Below are 20,016 nucleotides of genomic sequence, written 5' to 3' on the forward strand. Positions count from 1 at the left end.
TGGTGGATTAAAGAGAAAAAGGAATATCAGCGGCACATTAATTGAACTCTGGCACCACTCCACCGTTTTCATTTTCTCCTTGTTAGACCAGTCTTAGTGAGTGGGATTAGCTCTCCACTCAATTTATACACAAGCCTTTTCACATAAAACAGGTAAATCCCAGGACACAGAAATTCTGCTATGATTGCAGTCTCCCTGTGTGGCTGTAAGTCTGATGCTCGTGTGCTAGAATGACTAATAGACCTGCAAGTCGAGAAGGAGAAAGTCCAGAGGAGAGTGGGAGGAAGTCAAAGTCCAATATCTCCTCTTTAGATGTTTTTAGCCGCGCAGAAACAAAGCTGGAGGAACAACACTCTCTGAAGTCTGATGGTTGCTCATCAACTTTGATAAAGACTGATAAAACGGTATTGTAGTTCCACTTTGTACAGAGGCTCATGATTCCCAGAGGATGAATCCTAAACACTTGATTTAGCTCCTGACTTTTCCACAAGTGCCTCCATAATGTTCACAATTGTAGTTTTAATGATGTGTCTTAACAACAATGGATTGTGGCAGCATTTGATCGCTCTACTTTTCTTTTTGGTGGACGGTCATCTGCCTCGACCAGTTGGGTTGAAGGGAGAGTGGAGAGAGAAAAGAACAGCATAAATATAGAAGAGATAATAAACACTGGGTATGTTGGGGACAGTAACCACAGTGCAGATCGATGTTCAATCCATTAGACCTCAGTGATAATGTGAACAAGCTGAAGGTCAGAGACAGATTGCAGCTCCAGCACAAGCCATGTGGTTGGTAAAATTGATAATGATAATAATAAAAACATTTTATTAAATCTATTCATTAACACATACCCTTCGTGATAAAGAAGGATGCATATTTTTCTGTAAGTGCAGCTGCCCACGGCTACAGGTTTCCTTAGCCAGTTCCCCGCAGCACACAAACAGCCGGGACCGCAGGGCGGCTGGGTGGCAGTACGAAGGAAGCATAGTCTGAAGCAGAAGCCCACGTTTCACCACCAACCCCTTCACGTTTCCAACCGATTTTCCTCACTCAGACGCACCCGCTGAGAAACAACTTGTCGGTTGTTGAAGATTCTATTTTGCGGAACGTGAAGTTAGCAAATCCAGTTAGACTTAAAACTTTCCTTTTTGATAAAGCTTATAGTTAAGGCTGGCTCAGGTGGCCCTGAACCATCCCTTAGTTATGCTGTTATACACTTGGCTGCTGGGTCTTCTTTCCTCGCACTCTTTCACTCTCAAATATACTCTCCCATAGTTTTTGATTATGTCTGTTCCCTCTACATACATTTTCCTCGCTCACGTAGTTTTGGTTATTTCTTTTGCAGATGTCCCGTCATGGAGCTGCATGTCGCTGCTCTTATTGTCGGCCCCACCAACAGTTCATGTTTTGGATCTCTATGCTGTCCTTTTCTCTCTCTGCTCTCCTCTCACCCCAACCGGTCGAGGCAGATGGCCGCCCACCTCTGAGCCTGGTTCTGTCGGAGGTTTCTTCCTGTTAAGAGGGAGTTTTTCCTTCCCTCTGCTGGAGTTTTTTTTTTTTTCCCTCCTAGCATATGTGGGAATTGTTTGGTTTCTCTGTATAATATTGTAAAGTTCTTCTGTAAGGACTTTAATGTGTTAAATGCCATGAAATAACCTGTGTTGTGATTTGGCGCTATATAAATAAAATTGAATTGAATTATAAGATGAATATTTGACACAATGGATAAATATCCCAAGCTTTTTAAATACAAGACAATGTTAAAGATTAAACCAACTGTTTTGTCTTCTGACGTCTCACAAAAAACATTATTTAGTCAGGGCCACATTTTAGATAAGTTGTTGACACCAAACCAGTACTTTCACTTGTACTTTATTAGCGAAAAAATTTCCCCTCGGGGATTAATAAAGTAAATACCTACCTACCTACCTACCTACCATGGAGCATTTTTTTTTTACATCGCTGTATTGATACTTTTACCTAAGTAAAGGAGCTAAAGACTTCTTCCACCACTGCTGCTAAAATTGTTTACATCAGTGTCAATTACCTCAAGGAAAATAACTCATGTATGAAATCACAGCACTTAATATGACTCACAGACCTGCTGCCTTCCATCCAACCATCTAATAAAGAACTGATTTACTCTTCATCTTAACAAAAGCAAATAAGCACAGGAGAAACCTATTTTAAGTGCAGAGGACCACACACCTGTAAATTACAGCACAACATACAACACTGTAATATTCTTCTTCCCTATGACCAAAATGGTTTCAACTAATTAGCAACAAAAAAAAAAATCCCAATTTCGGGAGCTGTATCTCTCTCCCCTGAACACAAGTAAAACAACCGAAGAGCCCACAGCACAGACGAGGCTTCGTACTGTAATTTGCGGATGATTGTTCAGCGCGTCATTACCTATAGGGATTGTTTTTATCCACTACTGAGGGTGCAGCTAATTAGATTGGATAGCAGTGGGTTTTATTTCAGTTTAATTACATCACTGCTCAATAAAAGCACATTTGAAATCGTGATGAAACCCAGTCGCTGAAAATACAGGCACATAAAACTGTACATATTTTAATCTTTCATTTTGGATTAAGGAACATAGCAGTATGACAAATCTGAATGAATTTCTTTTGTCATGTTTGTTGACGGTTTATGCTGACAACAGCATCTATGTGCTGATTTGCTAAGTTTATGTTGAAAGCCTCTCATCAAACACAAGTTTGTAGGTAGTGATATTGTGGCAATAGTGTAGCTGTACTTCAATTCAAATGCAATCAAGTCATTGTGGGTGGGAGAGTGCTTTAGAGTAAAGAACAGTTACAATCTGTAAGCAGGCCTTATAGATAAATGGAATAGACTGTGGGAGAACTGTAAATGAACACAGAAACTGATATAAGTGAAAAGAAAATTGTTTATAACTTTGTTTACTGTTTGAATAGATGACTAAAAAAACAAACAGCAACAGCATGACATGAAATCAGTTCTTCAACGAATAATGAGAAAACAACATATTCTGTGTAAAATAAAATGAAAAGTAGTAAATTAGTAATTAGATCATTAATTTCATTTGGTAATATGAAAAGCAACATTTAAATAAACTCTTTCTCATACAAAGGTTGTAACGAGCAACATCCTCTAAATATATACGCAACAGCTCACTGCCAACTACCTCACAAACAGCTTACATTTTCAATAAGCATAAACAAGTTTGAACATTCAACAAAAGAAACCGTCCAAGCAATATGTCAAAACAAGTAGTGCAGAAAAAAGAAGACAACAACATGCAATGCTAAAAAGGCCTTAAAAATGCTCCATGAGACAAACATGGAAGAGATGTCAAGCACTTTACATACATCCCTCAAAACATGTCAATCTTCAAAGGTTTTTGGGACAGTGCTCTCTCTCAAACTGGGCAACGTTGAACTTCCGAAGGCATCCTTTGTAGTTCATATAGCGGATTTTTCCAAAGACGGGTCTCTCTGCCCAGCCCTGGTCATGGATGCCGCAAATGGACCACATACAACCTGCGGGATGGGAACAGAGTGGGGGAGGACAGTAATCGAGTAAATCAGTAGCGCAGCTGCTCCGATAAGTAGGATTCGATCTGTGTCCTTACCGACAAAGCCGTTGGGGTCCTGACCGTCCAGCTCGTAGCGATCATTTAGGTACAGCGCGATGGAGAGCGCCTCCTCTGGTGAAGAAGTCCACTCCAGGATCTTTTTGGCCCAGTACATTCGGAGGAAACCGTGCATCTTCCCCTCACTGACCATCTGGTACTGATGGAAAAAAAACACACACACACACGAGTGGATCAACATTTAGATGCTCAAAACACTTTGAATGACATGGACACAGATTAAATCTAATGTGTTTTAGACTAAATGTACCTGAGCTGCGTTCCACAGTTTGTCATGTGTCTTTGCTTTCTCCAGCTGCTCACGCGTGTACAGATACGGCCTCTTGTCTTCAGCATGATCTTTCAAGGTCTTCTGAGCCCACTCCTTTGCACCTGAGAAAACACACACACACACACACACACACACACACACACACACACAGACAGACAGACAGACAGACAGAGAGAGAGACAGAGAGACAGAGACAGGTTGTCAGGACAGACAAATCCAACTTGAGAGCAGGTGACTCATCTAAACAGTGTCACTAATTGGACACTTATCACAGGATTTATTGAGAACTCTACTGACCCTCCACGCTGTCATATTTCTTGTTGTAGAAGCAGAAGTTGTCGGTCAGCTCCCTGCGCACTACCAGCTCCTCGATAAAGGCTGAGATGGACTGACCTGCGTTCTTCCCACTGCGCTGAACCTGCAGACTCACACGCTGGGCCGAAAGGTGGCCTGATGAGAAGAAGACGACGAGGTGATTGGACAGGATGTAAAAGATGGACATAATGAAGAGGCAATTAAAATGTCTCCCCCAGCTCAGAGATTAGATGAGCATCTTTGAAAGCTTAAATATTCTGTGATCTGGCGTCACGGCCGTTCGCTTTGAACTCAAATGAGGATCTTCAATATCTGTGAAACCAAGGATTTGAAAAATGAACACACAGGTACGCTGATGCCCTCTGGATGTCAGAGATGACCTCACATTTTTCTCCACTCCAGAGTGACGAGTACTATTCCCGTCTTAAGTAATGAATTAAATGACACCATGATATAAGGTATCCAGTGGTTTAATAGTAGAGGCAGCAGCATGAGCATACTGTCTTTACAGTCAAATACAGATAGTACAGTGGACTGTATGATGGATTTTCTGTTTTGAAAAGAGGAACAACCTCTGTTCTGGTGTAAGAATCCCATTTCAGTTGATAGTAGCTGCTGTAAATATTGTGTATTTTACACATATTGTATTTTTGGACCTCAGAACAAGCCTCAAATCAATAACACGTCTGAAAATCAGACATGTGGCTGATGACATAGAAGATGATGTGGTCAGCATAAAAATGGACATTGCAATGATTATTTGGAAAGTAAATATAATTTTATCTGTAAAGTGAATAGCAGTGGCATTAATACTGATACCATGTGGAACACCTTTATTATTTTTGGACTTACTTTGTGGGATTAAAACCATCTGTAACGATAGTCTCAATTGATCATCAGTATCGAAAGCCTTGGAGAGATCTACATAGAGTGAAGAGCAGTGACTGCTGGGGTTAAAGGAGATAATAAAAAAAACGTCCTCCATAAATTGTGTATTGACAAATGATTCCAGGATTTTACGTATACAGGAAAGCCCAGACACAGGCTGACGGTTGTCTAGGTCATGACGATGGAAGGAAGTGGAGAGAAATGTGAGTAATGGTTGATAGAAGAGTAAATTGTTAGGAATTAATGCACAATTGATGGAGGATTTTTCTTCTTTTTTTTTTTTTACCCCGAGTCGTGTTATTTACACGTTCGCTGTGCTTTTTATGACATTACTGACCGAAGCGGATCCACGGGGAGAGCTGGCTGAGGGCGACAGCGTTTGGGTCGTTGCGCTGGGTGCCAAACATGTTAAGGCGTACATCAATGAAGGACTCCAGCATAGCCATCCCTGCTTTGGTGCCCGGCTTAGCCCACTCTGGCTCTCCTACCGTTCTGTCAATGTCTAGGGAGGCCAGGGTTTTGTCCCAGTCTATTGGCTGCGAGGTGGAGAGGGGAGAAAAGAGGAAAAACTCAGCAGAGGTCACAGCTGACAGTGATGAGCTCAAATATACACTGCAGTGTTGAAGAGACCTGCAAACTTCAAAAGAAAGTTCTGAGCCTTTCACCACAATATCAGGAGGCTCAAATCAGTGAATGGCACCTCAATCTCAACGCCGAAGCGCAAGCACACACCCACGCTTTAAGCTTTAAGAACTGGTGCGAGGAAGGAAATGAACAACTTTTGGACAGTCTAAAAGTGTACTGTTTATTTTAACTCATCAATAAATAATGTGCGGAGGATTGGTAGACAGCTGAAGGTTAAAAGTATGTGTTTTCTTGCAGGAGTTTGACTTCCAAACTCCACAACGGCTCTCTTTCCTTTGAACTGATTTTAGAAAACACCTCCGATGAATATGACATCTTAACTGATCCAGAAGTCCTTGAACTTGACATAAAAACTTAACTTCTTCTATACTCCTCCTAAATGCCTGATAAGATTTCTTCGTTTCATTTTTTACTGCAGCACTTACTTTGGCGGTACGTGCAGCAGTGTCGGGGTGTTTCTCTACCACAGGAAAAGCGGTGAGGAACTCGGGCAAAAGCTTGGTAATTTTTCCTCTGATCGTCCTGGCGGAGTACTCCAGCTTAGGTGATGCTACCCAGCAGGGTACAATATTATGTGCATCCACCTGTAAAAAGAAAATGGGGCATTGAATTAGAAGAGATAATGAAAAGATACAGAGAGCAAAAATAAAGGCAATGCTCATAAAATGAAAATGAGGTCAGAACCAGTGTGATGAGGGCAACAAGGAAATCAAGAGCACCCAACAAAAAATAGGCAGAATCTGGAGCATCTTATCAATACACCTTCCCTATAAACTACGTCTTGGAGAGGGAGAGTGTTTTACCTGTATGAGGGGGATTTCCTTTGGAAGTCCCTTTTTGACGTCCTCCAACCATTGCAGTCGCTCTCTGAGGGGGGAGAAGTCAGTCACCACTGCTCCAAAGCTGTGGTCGGACACAAAGCCGGGGAGAACTTCTCCCGCTGCGCCACGCAGCAGGTGGAACTGGATGTTCAAGTGATTACATTCCTGTTTGGCGGAAGCAGAAGAGAAGTTAAGATTGACAGATCTGGTGGTGGGTTCCTTGATCATTTACCGTTTAATAAAATGTAAAAGATACCAGGTGATATTTACAGAATATTTGGACTTGTGTGCCTTCAAACTACACATTCATTCATTCATTCAAAAAAGTGTTAAGGCGTCATTGATTTGTTTATTATTTAACCTTATTAATGAATCCATGAAATATTTCTCAATTCATCGGTTACTTTAGTCTTTAAAACATAATTCAATAGTCACAGATGTCCACAATGAGAGTACATTTTCAAAAGACATGTTTTATTCAACAGTCTAAAATGTTAAATGATATGAGAAAAACCAGAGCTGCACATCGTCACATTATTACTTATTGATTGACTTCCAATTATTAATTTGGCATAATTTCAACTACTTCATTTGCTGTCAAATCACTTCAACTTCTTAAATGAGAAAAAAAAAAAAGAGAAACATCCATCTAAAGTTGCCAGATCTGAACTACAGCAGCTACCAGATGCTAACATGTATAAAACACTGTAAAACTCAACTTAGAGAAGAAATGAAAGCAATAAACTTTTGTAGAGCTTGCAAGGGTTTTGTGGTATGACTTAATCCTTTACTAATGGGAGTAAATGTAACATAAGACTTTTCTTTCAATCAAATGGTTAAAAGCATAACGTTTTTATACCTCTGCCACTTCTTCCAGACCCTTCAGCATGAAGCTGTAATGTCTCAGGGTGGACAGTTGTGATTTTGGCACCGACACACAGACGCAGACATGCAGAGAGAGGTTCTCCTTCGCAGCAAGCCGCTGGGCGTGGATCAGTGCCCAGTTATCTTGGGACACACGGTGAAAATTGCACATCAACAGAGACATGGGAGAAAATGAAAGCAACAAAAGGTCTGTGCTGCTGGTTGTGCTCGGCGTTTACCTTGTACTCTGTGGTCTCTTGACATCCAGTACAGGACGCCCTCTGAGCCCTGCTTTATCTTTTCAGCATCGGATATAATACGCAGGCGCTTTTCGTTGAACTTCATCTCCTTCTTCTCTGACCTCTGCTCCTGTACCAGGCTCTGCAGCCAGCCAGCTGCTCTCTCCTTCTCCTCTGCCACTTTCCGCTGCTTGGTACTGGGCTCTTTCTCAGCAGCAGCAGCAGCAGCAGATGCCTTGCGTTTTTTGCCCGACATGGTGGTTTTACTGGAGAAACAGTTGGTCAAAAAGAGGAGTGCTGGGCAGGGCCTTTGTTTACGGTGAATGACAAGCTTCAAGAGCAGCCTCGGTGAAGAGGATATGGATGAGCTGCAGGAAACCACAATGAAACGGTGAGAAAAAAACAAAACAGTTAACAAAGCCAGAAAACTGCAAATGAAAGACAAAAATATTCCGAAATATAAATGAAGCTCAAGCGAGATACAAAGTGAAGCAAAAACAAGCAGCGGACACAACAACACTGCTCAGTTCACTGCGTTGCTCCGGTGTTAAGGTGTGAAACACGAACCTCCTCCAGACACCGTGCAACATACAGCGGAACAAAGTTCAAATCACGTGGTCTCTGCTGCACCACATAAATGTGGAGATAACCGACAGACACGACAGACAGACGAAAACGTCGTTATTGCTGCAGCGCAGAGAGAGAAACGTGTCGTTTCCGCCTTTAAACCAGCAGTTACATGAGCGCGTTTTGTAAACACCGTGTTTACGTCTCGTGGAAACACGCTTCCCACAATGCAATTCGGACGTCCTCACTGGGCATGCGCGGCGCTGTTTACGTGTGGAGGAGGTTCGTGTCTGTTGTCGCGTCTCGTTAAAAGGGACGAGAGGCGGCGCGGCCGCGAGATACGTTTCTCTTTGCGCTCGGGGTCGTTTTCGTCGTCGTTTAAAGTATGAACAAAGAGGAGTTCGCGGCGGGGCGCGGGGAGAGGCCGGCGGTTCCCGATAAAGTGGACATGTCCTTGGGTAAGGCCCTCAGCTGTGACCGGCGCTACTGAACTGGAGCTAGCTGCTGTTAGCCACTGTTAGCTACGAGCTGGTCTGTCAGCTGTTAGATGAGTCTGATGTTTGAGGATGATGAAGAGTTTGAGGATGATGAAGAGTTTGAGGATGATGAAGAGTTTGAGGATGATGAAGAGTTTGAGGAGGATGAATAGTTTGAGGATGAATAGTTTGAGGATGATGAAGAGTTTGAGGATGAATAGTTTGAGGATGAAGAGTTTGAGCGTCATTAGAGGGTTCATTTGTTGACCAGGTCTTCATGTTGTGACTTTAACAGATGACATAATTCGGTTGAATAAAAGAGAGCAACAGCTACAAAGGAGACAGGCCAATGTGAACCGTCGTCCAGTGAAGAAGAAAGACCATCTAACCCAAGGAAAGAGACTTTCTCCGAGAAATACAGGACCTGTCCACACAGGTGTGTACTAACTCTAACTCCCTGTCTCTCTCTCTCTCTCTCTGTCTCTCTCTCTTTCTCTCTCTCTCTCTCTCTGTCTCTCTCTCTGTCTCTCTCTCTTTTCTCTCTCTCTCTCTCTCTGTCTCTGTCTCTCTCTCTCTCTCTCTGTCTCTCTCTCTTTTCTCTCTCTCTCTCTCTGTCTCTGTCTCTCTCTCTCTCTGTCTCTCTCTCTTTTCTCTCTCTCTGTCTCTCTCTCTCTCTCTGTCTCTCTCTCTGTCTCTCTCTCTTTTCTCTCTCTCTCTCTCTCTGTCTCTGTCTCTCTCTCTCTCTCTCTGTCTCTCTCTCTTTTCTCTCTCTCTCTCTCTGTCTCTCTCTCTCTCTCTCTCTGTCTCTCTCTCTTTTCTCTCTCTCTCTCTCTGTCTCTGTCTCTCTCTCTCTCTCTCTCTCTCTCTCTGTCTCTCTCTCTTTTCTCTCTCTCTCTCTCTGTCTCTCTCTCTCTCTGTCTCTCTCTCTTTTCTCTCTCTCTCTCTCTCTCTCTCTCTCTCTCTCTCTCTCCCTGCTAACCTTTTCATTTTTCATTTTTTTTTTTTTGCTGAAGCAACTCTATACATTTGTAATGTTGCTAATAATATATTTACCAGGAGGTGGCGCACCCCGAGGAGGAGCACCTAAATTAAGAAACAGAAGGGTCCCGCCCCTACCGGTTCGGAGAAGGGGTCAGGGGGTCATCACGGGCCTGGCAGCCAGGAGACCGGCTGCCCTGCTGAAGCGAGCCGGGGACACTCAACAGAGCAGCAATCAACCAGGTAATGGAGAAAGTACAACAGTGAACAGGAACCCAGGCACTTGTTAGGGCCGATTATCATCCTCTAATGCTGTAAAGAGTGATATTTAAACACTGACTTTTTAATGTTAGTTTTTGTACTGATATTTAAAACCATTAGTCAGAATGGTGGGATCATATCAGGAGGTCCTTCTTTGGGACCGTTTGTCTGGGAGGTGTCTATTAAACCATGTTCAGACTGTCGGTATCATGTGTCGGATCATATTTAGCCAGTCAGAAGAGCAGGAAATCACACGGCTGCTTTACTTGGATTTGAAATGCTTTTGACTTTTACATCCGTGACTTTCGTTGTCAAGTAAAGTTCATGTTTCCATCACGGGTACGGGTAACATGTCAGTTTGGTGTTGTAGATCGTCATCCAAGCCAACATGAAATCAAAACGTGTTACCAGCTGGTCTGTCCGGACCACTCCCCCTCGCCCGACAGCGATACCGGTGGTGATGGCTGCAAGCGTTAAAGAGGAGCAGACAAGTCTTTTCTGTCCCTGACGCAGCAGAGACAGCGAAGGCCTCGTTACCACCATGTGGTCAATAAGCAAGCCCAGTTTTAGTACCCTCCATTTTGGTTTGTTCATGTCATCCATTTCCAGTTCTGACTGCAGTGTCACTGCGATTACAACCGATGTGGTTAAATCTTAAAATGAGGGCCGCCACCCAAACACGCAGATCAGATGTGATCATGTGCAATATGTAATTGCTGATAGCCAATCAGGAAGATCCGATTGTGATCAGATATGCGCACAGTGGTGTGGTTTTTTTTGCATGTCTGTCACACTTAAATGTTTCAGATCATCAAACAAATTTAAATATTAGTCAAAGATAACACAAGTAAAGACAAAATGCAGTTTTTAAATGAAGGTTTTTATTATTAAGGGAGAAAAAAAAAATCCAAACCCACATGGTCCTGTGTGAAAAAGTGTTTGTCCCCTCCTGTTAAAACATAACTTAACTGTGGTTTATCACACCTGAGTTCAATTTCTCTAGCCACACCCAGGCCTGATTACTGCCACACCTGTTCTCAATCAAGAAATCACTTAAATAGGACCTGCCTGACAAAGTGAGGTCAACCAAAAGATCCTCAAAAGATCGACATCATGCCGAGATCCAAAGAAATTCAGGAACAAATGAGAAAGAAAGTAATTGAGCTCTATCAGTCTGGAAAAGGTTATAAAGCCATTTCTAAAGCTTTGGGACTCCAGCGAACCACAGTGAGAGCCATTATCCATAAATGGAGAAAACATGGAACAGTGGTGAACCTTCCCAGGAGCGACCGGCCGACCAAAATTACCCCAAGAGCGCAGCGACGGCTCATCCGAGAGGTCACAAAGACCCCACGACAACATCCAAAGAACTGCAGGCCTCACTTGCCTCAGTTAAGGTCAGTGTTCATGACTCCACCATAAGAAAGAGACTCGGCAAAAATGGCCCGCGTGGCAGACCAAAACCATCGCTGAGCAAAAAGAACATGAAGGCTCGTCTCATTTAATTTTTTTTGCCTTGCTGAATTATACACGGTCACAAGTTCATTAAGCAACTTCTCTGTCCTTCCAGTTGGAATGGTTCGACTCAAATAGTGGTGAAAATATGCCAGACGGCATCTCTTAACGTACAAAGCGTATTGCAATGTGAGAAAAGTAGTGACGTGAAACTCTTATCCCAACTGGTTGGGTTGACAAACAGCCGCTGTCTCCGGCTAAAATGAGCGTTATAAAACATCCCCTCTTTGTTTAACAAGAGCAAAGTCAAACAACCTGAAGCGCAGCGGACATAAAAGAAAGCAGCACCGGAGATTAAATATTTAAATTGAGATGACTGTAAAACCTCATACTTGTGGCGCTTGCATTGCACTAACGCTTGGATCAACTTTCACGTCTTGTGCGCGCGCACTGAAAATGAGACCAAAAAAAAAAAAATGCATATAAAGCTCCGATACTTTTTAAAAAAAAAAACCGTTCGTATTCATCACCAAGGTTACCGAATCTCGTCTTGCTTGGCGAGTCTTAACGGTAAGCCCACTGCAGAGACCTGAATCTGCCTGACCTTCATCACACCTGAAGGCAGATATATCTCCTCGTGCTGTCGCCTGGCAACAGACACCCGCAGCCGCCGTCTGGTACCCAGGAACGGCAAGCTTGCTTCGTTAGCTGCCTCTCCTCGTTATCTGCCTCAGACCGTCTTCGAAACTTTTCCGGTTTGTTTCCTTTCATCCGAGAGATATTTCCTCTGGAATGAACTTGATAAGAGTGTCAGCTGCTGGAGTTTGAATGTTGGATCTCCCGCCGCCCGCACCGCCCGCCGCCGCGTCATCACTTGCTGTCCTCTCTTTTTCTATCAGCCCTCAGTTCATGTCTTCTTACTCTTTTTTTTTTTATTATTTGTCATCAAAGTTAGAGTTAAATTCAAACTTTTCTTTCAAAGTGCATGTCAAAAATTCAAGTTTTATCTCTTAGATTGGGAAATGAAGCAGGTTGGATAGAAATGCTTTCACTCACTACAATGAAACGATTATCTTCCAGTACTTTTTTTTTTTTTTTGTATCAAGCTGTGTCACAATTAATTTCAAACAAAAAAAAAAATGTTCATATTTCTTGTAAAAGCGCTTCTATATTTGAAACAACTTTTGTCTTTGAATGTCTTGTTTTGCATCTCCGAACTATTGGAACATCTTCTATTTCCGTTTTATTTGTCGAAGCGGTCCAGCTTCCACAAATAGTTCAGCCCTCGGGTAGATGTACCGTATGTTAAAAGATCGACCCATCTGTCACCTCCCCTCTTCAGAAACCAAGACAGAGGACGAGGCCGTTCGCTCAGCGCCCTGAAGCTCCGTACAGGAGGCCCGAGGCACAGAGAGGCCCGAACGCGACGGCGGTCAGGAGACCTTTCCAGCTGCGGCGGCGGTGAGAACACCTAAACGCTGCGCTCGTCCTCCAGCTCGCTGGATCCGCAGAGCGCTGCCGGCTCGCTTTTAAGAGGCGGGACGGGAAACACGAGTTGTATTTCAAACGGCGGTGCAGACTGGTCTGAATGTGCCGATTACATACACGTGGTAAACTGTGCGGCACAATCGTACACTTTGACGAGACCAACACTGTTTACGCAGCTGTTTTTGTTTTTGTTTTGGTGTTCTATTCATGCAGACCGCTGCCGCCTGTCCAGCAGAGTCAGAGGGACGCGCGCCAGGCCACATTTCTTTTTCGCAGGGGACTCAAGGTACTCGCAGCACAGAACTGTTGGTAGATTAAATGGGATTGAACCTGTCCACTTGAAGCCTTCTCATCCAGCTGTCAGTGCACCGCTGTTGAGTCTTCATGTCCTTTGCAGGTACAAGCCCAGCTGCAGAAGCCAAGTCCCAGTACTCCTCCAGTCAAAACACGGCAGTGAGTGCTATCATACTTTTATTTTGGCTCTCGTTGTCCAACTGCCCGTATTACAGTATCGTATGTGTGAGGAAGAGGCAACTCGCGCTGAGGATATGAATCACTCAGCGAGAAAGGAGGACTATCGTTATCCATTTTTAGGGTCGGTGTCTGTTGTGTTTGCATAATATGAGACACTGTTTTTGTTTGTCCACCAGGTGGCGCACATCGACAACCAGCACTGGTATCTTGACTGTTTCAATTGAGAACCCTACAGCCATGACTCAGCCTGAGTAAGTACTCGGGAATCACAGGGATCATTTATGAAAGAATAAGATGTTGTTTATTACACACTTGCTGACCACGGCCACCGTGTCCCTGACTTGTCCGCAGGCCTCCCAGCGCTTGGACTCTGCATCCTCCGGCTGTCGGCTCGGCTCCAGTCAAAGTGGAAACGGCGGAGACCAAAGTACCAAAAGGAGTGCCTCTGCAGTTTGACATCAACAGTGTTGGGAAACCGGTGTGTGTGTGTGTGTGTGTGTGTGTGTGTGTGTGTGCGCGCGCGCGCGCGCGCCGCTTGTAATTTCTGTACGGTTGTATACATGGGAACAGTTTCATTTCCAGTTGTTTTGGTTGCGTCGACGTGTCCTCTGACTTTTTTTTCTTCTTCTTCTTTCCGCAGCAAACGTCGATGACCTTGAACGAGCGATTCCGCATCTTGAAAGATCGTCGCGCCGCCACGGCTCAGAGCAGCAAAGGCAGCAGATTTGTCACTGTGGGTTAAGGCAGCGAGAAGACGGGAGAGAAAGAGAGACGGGTAAAACTCCTGAAGCGCCTCTGTCCTGCTCAGACCCACACAGTGACCCCACCCTCCCCACCTCCCCACCTCACCCCACCTCCCCGACGGACGGCACAGCGCCGAGCCCACGGACCGACCTCACTACCGGGAGGAAAGGCAAGGACGGAACGGATGAGTACGACGTGCACAACAGCTCGGCTGCGAAGTGATGATGGAAAGAGTGTTTTAAAAGACGTTCCCACCCGTTGTCCGTATCGTTGTACTCCGCTGTGCGTGTTGCGGATGTTCTACGCTGGGAAACAAACGGCCTTCTTCCGATTTGGACTCGGAGCTGTCGACACTATTATGAAGAAGTATTAGAGGACGGTGCATGTTCTCGGTACACCTTTTTTTTTTTTTTTTTTTTTTGTGTGGACATTTTCAAGAATTGTTTTGTAATACTTTCTTCAAATAAACAAGTTTCTCTTTTTAAAATGTCCGTCAGATGAGCTCGTAGAGCCACCGGCGCTGGACACGGTTCAAATCTGCTTCTTCTTGTAATCAACCAGCGGCATCTGACTCGCTAGAAATCAAGACAATTTCCTGTTCATTTACAGCAATCTGGTGTGGCGTGTTTTTTTTTACATGATGCGTTTGTTTCCATCTGTAGCATTATAACCTGCCGTCGCCGTTTGCTTTATGCAAGAGGATGCGTTTTAAATTCGGCAGCAATTTGAGCCTCCGCACGTGATTTCTGGTTGTTTTCCAATGAACAGTAAAAAAGTTTAAAATGTCTGCAGAGCTAAAAAAAAAAAAAAACATTTTACAATGACTTTTTATATAAATAAACTGCTTTCTGGTACTTTTTAACAAAACAAACTTGACATATTTTGGAATCTGAATATTGCTTTTATTTAAATACATTAAAATTTGCAATGTAACAAAACTATTGGCATATGAAATTCAAACACCATTTAAATGAATAAAACATGGCTCACTTCATTTTTCTGTGACTAGTGTCAGTAACACTAGGTTATTTTCTCGACTCGCTGCTCCGCCTCCTTTCACCCCCCCCCCCTCCCCATTTCCACTGTTCACAGACTATCTTACAATAAGAGTGCTGAATAAAAATGAGGTAAGAAAGTGGTTTGAAGATTACAGATCATGCAGAACATGCCGAACAGCAACAAAATATTTTGTGAAAGAGAAAGTAACAAAATAAACAAAAGGAAGAAATGCACGTGTGCATTTCAAAAAAATAATCAATTTACACAGCTTTGCATCTTTGGTTACAAAGTATGTTGAGTGATTTCACAGCTTTTTCCCCCCTGCAGGAAAAAAACAATGGAGAACAAATGGAAGTAAGGAGGGGGTTATGGCAAGACTAATTCAGTTTTAGAGAAACTACCAACAGGATCCAATTGTCATCTACTGCCTTCTGCAGGATCAGGTTCGGATTTGAAGAGACGCCCATCAAGACTCTTAATACTTTACAAAAATGTACATTCGAACTGGATCTTGACTCGAGCTATGAATTGGCAGCGAAAAATCGGAGTTAGTGTTGAACATTTGTCAGAATTTCTTCTTTTTTTTTTTTTTTTTTTGGAAAGCATTGCCTGGGAAGTAAGTGTGGCCAATCTGAAACACTGTTAAGAAGAAAGGAGGAAACAAAGTCATCGGGCTCCTGATAAAACAGGTTTCATGAAATTGTTCATTTATGTAAATAGCAGCCCTGTAATAAATAAAACACTTACACAGTAGAAATCAAAAAAAAAAAAAAGATTGATGCACGAGTTGGACTTGATGTAAAAGTAACGGCAGCGCTCCGAAAACAACAAAATGAAAAACACGCTCTCTCTCTCCCCAGTTCTTACTTTACAACATGAAACAGCAAGGCTAAAAAATACCCCTTTACCCATTCAATTATCTCATTTTAAAAAAATAATCGCTTTTTTTGAATTTTTTTATCTTTTTTTTTTTTTTCTTTTTTTTTTTTACAATCACTCCTCCATCTTGTCCCTTACATGAGGCGAAGCCCTCGCTTTCCACACCCACGCTTCCAAGCAGCTTTCAGGTCAGGTCGCGGGTTGGGTTTGGCTCCGGCCCGGCCCGGTCCGGCCCGGTCCGAGAAAACATATCCTTCTCTGCAAGCTGTCAACCAATCCAGGAACAGAGCGAAGATGGGGGAAAAAAAAACCCACCAACACCACCCGACCGTTCCTGATGCGCCGTCTCCACACACACTTTGTCTCAGTCCCTCTGTCTCTGTCTGTCTGTCTGTCTGTCTGTCTGTCTCTCTCTCTCTCTCTCTCTCTCGATGATTGCATTAACACTGGAAAGGCCCACAGTACAGATGCATACACACTTACATTCCAAAAACAATTCACAGTCTCGCTTGCTAACTCACCCCCGACACACACACACGCACACACACACAAGCACTGTACTTTGTGGTCAAGCTGGTGGCTAAGAAGACAAAGTTTTTTTTCTTCCTTTTAATTTCACATACACTAATTGTAATAAGCGAAGATGCTCTTGTTTTTCTTCGGATGCACTTCAAGCGGAGGTGACGTTGGGTTGCAGTTGTTGTTGTTGCTGTTGTTGTTGTTGTTGTTGTTGTTGGCCGGGTTCGAGCTGAGGCTGAGTCTGGAGCTGCTGGGGTTTGGGGTGGTGCTGGAGCTGGAGCTGCGACTGCGGCTGAACTTGAAGCGGCTGGGCCTGCTGCAGAGGCTGGCTGAGTCCTTGCTGGGGGGGCGTGGCGCCGGAGGAGCCGGGGGCCGCCGGGGTGGACAGCTGGGACAGCTGCTCGCTGTTGGCCAGAGATTTCAACACGGCGTTCTCCCTCTCCAGCACAGAGTTCCTCTCAAACAGCTCCTTGATCTGCTCCTTCAACACCTCCACCTCCTCGCGCACTGCGTACATCAGATGGCTTTTCACCAGGTCCTGAGGGAGAGGAGAGGAGGTCGAGAAGTGAGCTACCGGGTCAACAACAACGTGAGAGGACCTGACCACGGGCAGCACAAAGGCTGCTTTATCTTGTTCTAACAAGCAGCAGACAAGAGAGGGAAGCTAAGGCTGTTATTGAGTCGTCAGTCAGCGTGGATGCTTTAGGGCAAAGATAAACAAGACATAAAGACTCCCTTTTTTTTTTTTGTCTTAAAAAAAAACAAAAAAGAAAACTCGTAAAGAAGTCAAGACAGATGTAGGATTCAAATAAAGGTCAATCCAAATGACTTCATGGATTCAGCAACACGATACGGCAGCGTATATCTGGTCCCCGGTGTCGCAACCCCTCGGTGTAACTGAAGCCCTGCTTCGTATGTTTCACATTAAAGCGCGAGACAACGTTTCACACAGAGAAGCACATGATCAGTGGGAAATAATGTGATTACTCACCATTGCCTGCTCTATTTTATTATCAATGGCAACAACATTGGTTCCAGAGGCACTGTGAAAAAAAAAAACACAAACAAAGAAAGGACAGAGAGAGTCGTGTTAGAATTGATCACACAAGTGTCGGGATTTAAGAGCTGGTGGAGAGGCAGTTCACTTTTCTGCTTTCAACACGTGGAAACAGCAACAAAAAAAAATACAAGACAACATTCAAACCAATAGCGGTGGAAGAACAGTTCTTCTGTACTTGGGCAAAAGTACCAACAACCACATTGTGAAAATACTCCACTACAAGTAATAGTAATGCATTTAAAACCTTATTTAAGTAAAAGTGTGCAAGCAAAATGTACTTAAAAGTATCAAAAATAAAAGTACACATTATGCAATCACTTTACGATTGTATGTGATGTTTCTGGATTATTACTGTTGGATTCACGTGCATTTTACCGCTGTCGGTATTTAAGGTTGTGCTTGTTTCATGTACTGAGAGTTAGTTTAATCGACGGTAATGCTTCATGTTCAGTAAGATTATCAGAGGTTTGTATCGTTTCTGTTCTGCAAGAACTACGCATCTCTAAAAAGTCAACAAGCTAAGAAATACAATGCATTTCGCAGAGAGTCCAAGTGGGTTTTAAAATAGGCTTTTATCTTAAAAAGTAGGAGAACTTTCTCCAAGCATTAAAAAAAAAAAAACAACAATAAAAAAAACATCTAATCCTTCGGTTTATCGGAAAAATACAAATTCCAAATCACCAAATTTGGAGATGCGCGGCTTTCGCTAAACAGGAAGAGTGTGAAAAACTGCCATCTTAAAAGTAACTAAAGATTAGTGAGATTAACAGGAGTGAAAGCATTTAGTTGCATGACGTGGAAACACTCGAAGTAAAGTACGACGTTGTACTTCACTCCAGTACTTGAGTAAATGTACTTGGTTTATAATTCCAACGCCGAAAACCACCTGGTACCTTTACTGAAACCACGGAGCCGAATGTAGCCCGCAGGTCTTTGGGTAAAAACCGACAAGACCCCGGTACTTAATCAACCGAGGCAGCGCCGGTCACCGCACGCACCCGGGACAGATCATACGAGATGACCTGCCGTCATCACTCCGGGTCACACCGTGTTCACCTGCAAATCTAGGTCAGGGCGCGTAACAAGAACAATGACGGAAAGCTTGGACGCAGGCAACGCAACAAGTTCGGCAAAAATGATGCATGATTTGCTCTGACTTTAATATTCAGCGTGTCTAGAGCCCAGCGTGGAAAATAAAATCCACAGATCTATAAATGCACAGCTCGGATTAACCCCTCCCCCCCGCCCCCCCGTCTGTTCTCCTCGCGCAGCTCCTCGGAGACCCCCCCCCCCCCCCCCCGCTGTTACCTGCGGCGTGAGCGGTAGGAGCGCAGCGGGTCAGCGCGGCCCGCGAGCCGGGGCGGGTCTCCGGGGCAGCCCGGTGCCTTGTAGGAGAACGTGCACGGCATGGTGGATGTGGTGGTGGTGCTGCTGCTGCTGCTAAGGCTCCACCGGCAGCGGAGGACAAAAGGCCGCCGGCAGCGCAGCGGCGCGGGTTTCTCAGGGCGAGTGTGACCACATTTGGAAAACTGAAACATGAACCGACGGGGGCGAGGAAGAGGAGGAGGAGGAGGAGGAGGAACACCTCTTGACATTATTTCTGGCTCCTCCTGGTTCATAGTTATAGATAACTGCATTGCACGTGTCTGCAGGGGGAGGGGGGGGGGGGGTTGTGACGGCGACAGCTGAAAAACTATGTAGAAGTAAAAGTACCACTGCCAATGTAGACGGTTCCGAATAGCTGGAAAGTAACTAAGTACGTTTACTCAAGTCGTGTTTGAGTCCAGTTTTGAGGTGTTTCCACTCTGTGCTCACTGCGCACTTCCACTTCACCACATCTCTAAAAAAGAAAATCTTTCACTTTTCTCCTCCACTACATTCTGCTCAATTTAACACACCGGATAATATAACACGTTTTTTTTTTTTTTTTTTTTTTTTTTTTAAATACAGCACATTGTTAAATATTAAACCAGAGGTTTCCAACCCGTTTGTCTTCTGATGTCTTACAAAAATAGTGTGTAGTTGTAGTCACATTTTAGATGTCTATGACTTGTTAACAGCTCCACCAAATAGGGATTTTTTTTTTTTTCCCCTCTAAACTTCTCACATGGTGTCATTTCAATAAAACTTTGTATTTTTCTTCTTTCATCTCACAGTAATCATCTGACTGTCCCCCTCAGATTTATCTGCTGTCCCTCAATTTAAAAGTTGATAATAAGCAGACACAGGACTAACTGGGCTCATCACACTAAACACTCTGAGAGTCATGTCCGTTCAAAATATCACGAAAATCCCTCCATCAACCGACTTACAGACTGTGCCAGCTGCACATAGTGATTCAAAACTGTAATGCCACACGTTTTGGATCATTTAGAAGCTGTCGCTATTAAATATTTTCTCCACCAGAGGGCCACGACGAGCTAATTCCGC

General features: G+C 43.8%; 3 protein-coding genes across 3 annotated transcripts; 1 reads left to right on the plus strand and 2 right to left on the minus strand.

Annotated features, from left to right (window-relative positions):
• Positions 1-2,899: 2,899 nt before the first annotated feature.
• On the minus strand, positions 2,900-8,457 carry cpdp (CPD photolyase). The gene is made up of 10 exons (XM_069139447.1): positions 8,254-8,457; positions 7,687-8,054; positions 7,443-7,591; positions 6,566-6,748; positions 6,188-6,346; positions 5,455-5,653; positions 4,212-4,364; positions 3,894-4,015; positions 3,623-3,782; positions 2,900-3,530 (listed from the first exon to the last, which is right to left on the minus strand). The coding sequence occupies exons 1-10, from the start codon at positions 8,274-8,276 to the stop codon at positions 3,382-3,384; spliced, it is 1,665 nt and encodes a 554-aa protein (XP_068995548.1). The 5' UTR covers positions 8,277-8,457; the 3' UTR covers positions 2,900-3,381.
• Positions 8,458-8,501: 44 nt separating this feature from the next.
• Positions 8,502-15,123, plus strand: LOC138192202 (UAP56-interacting factor-like). Its single transcript, XM_069139450.1, is given in 10 exon segments — positions 8,502-8,711; positions 9,025-9,165; positions 9,786-9,919; positions 9,921-9,950; positions 12,766-12,884; positions 13,125-13,197; positions 13,309-13,364; positions 13,562-13,636; positions 13,737-13,863; positions 14,026-15,123. Coding segments are annotated over 10 exon segments (930 nt in total). The 5' UTR covers positions 8,502-8,638; the 3' UTR covers positions 14,128-15,123.
• Positions 15,010-17,569, minus strand: LOC138192201 (TSC22 domain family protein 2-like; the record flags this gene model as incomplete). The annotated part of the gene is given in 2 exon segments (XM_069139449.1): positions 15,010-17,064; positions 17,518-17,569. Coding segments are annotated over 2 exon segments (439 nt in total), but the record flags the coding sequence as incomplete, so codon positions are not given.
• Between the last annotated feature and the right edge of the window lie 2,447 nt (positions 17,570-20,016).

This window comes from Embiotoca jacksoni, unplaced genomic scaffold (genome assembly GCF_022577435.1).
Source record: "Embiotoca jacksoni isolate LCO1_2020_lvr unplaced genomic scaffold, fEmbJac1.0.p SCAF_83, whole genome shotgun sequence".
In the NCBI taxonomy this organism is placed as follows: domain Eukaryota; kingdom Metazoa; phylum Chordata; class Actinopteri; family Embiotocidae; genus Embiotoca; species Embiotoca jacksoni.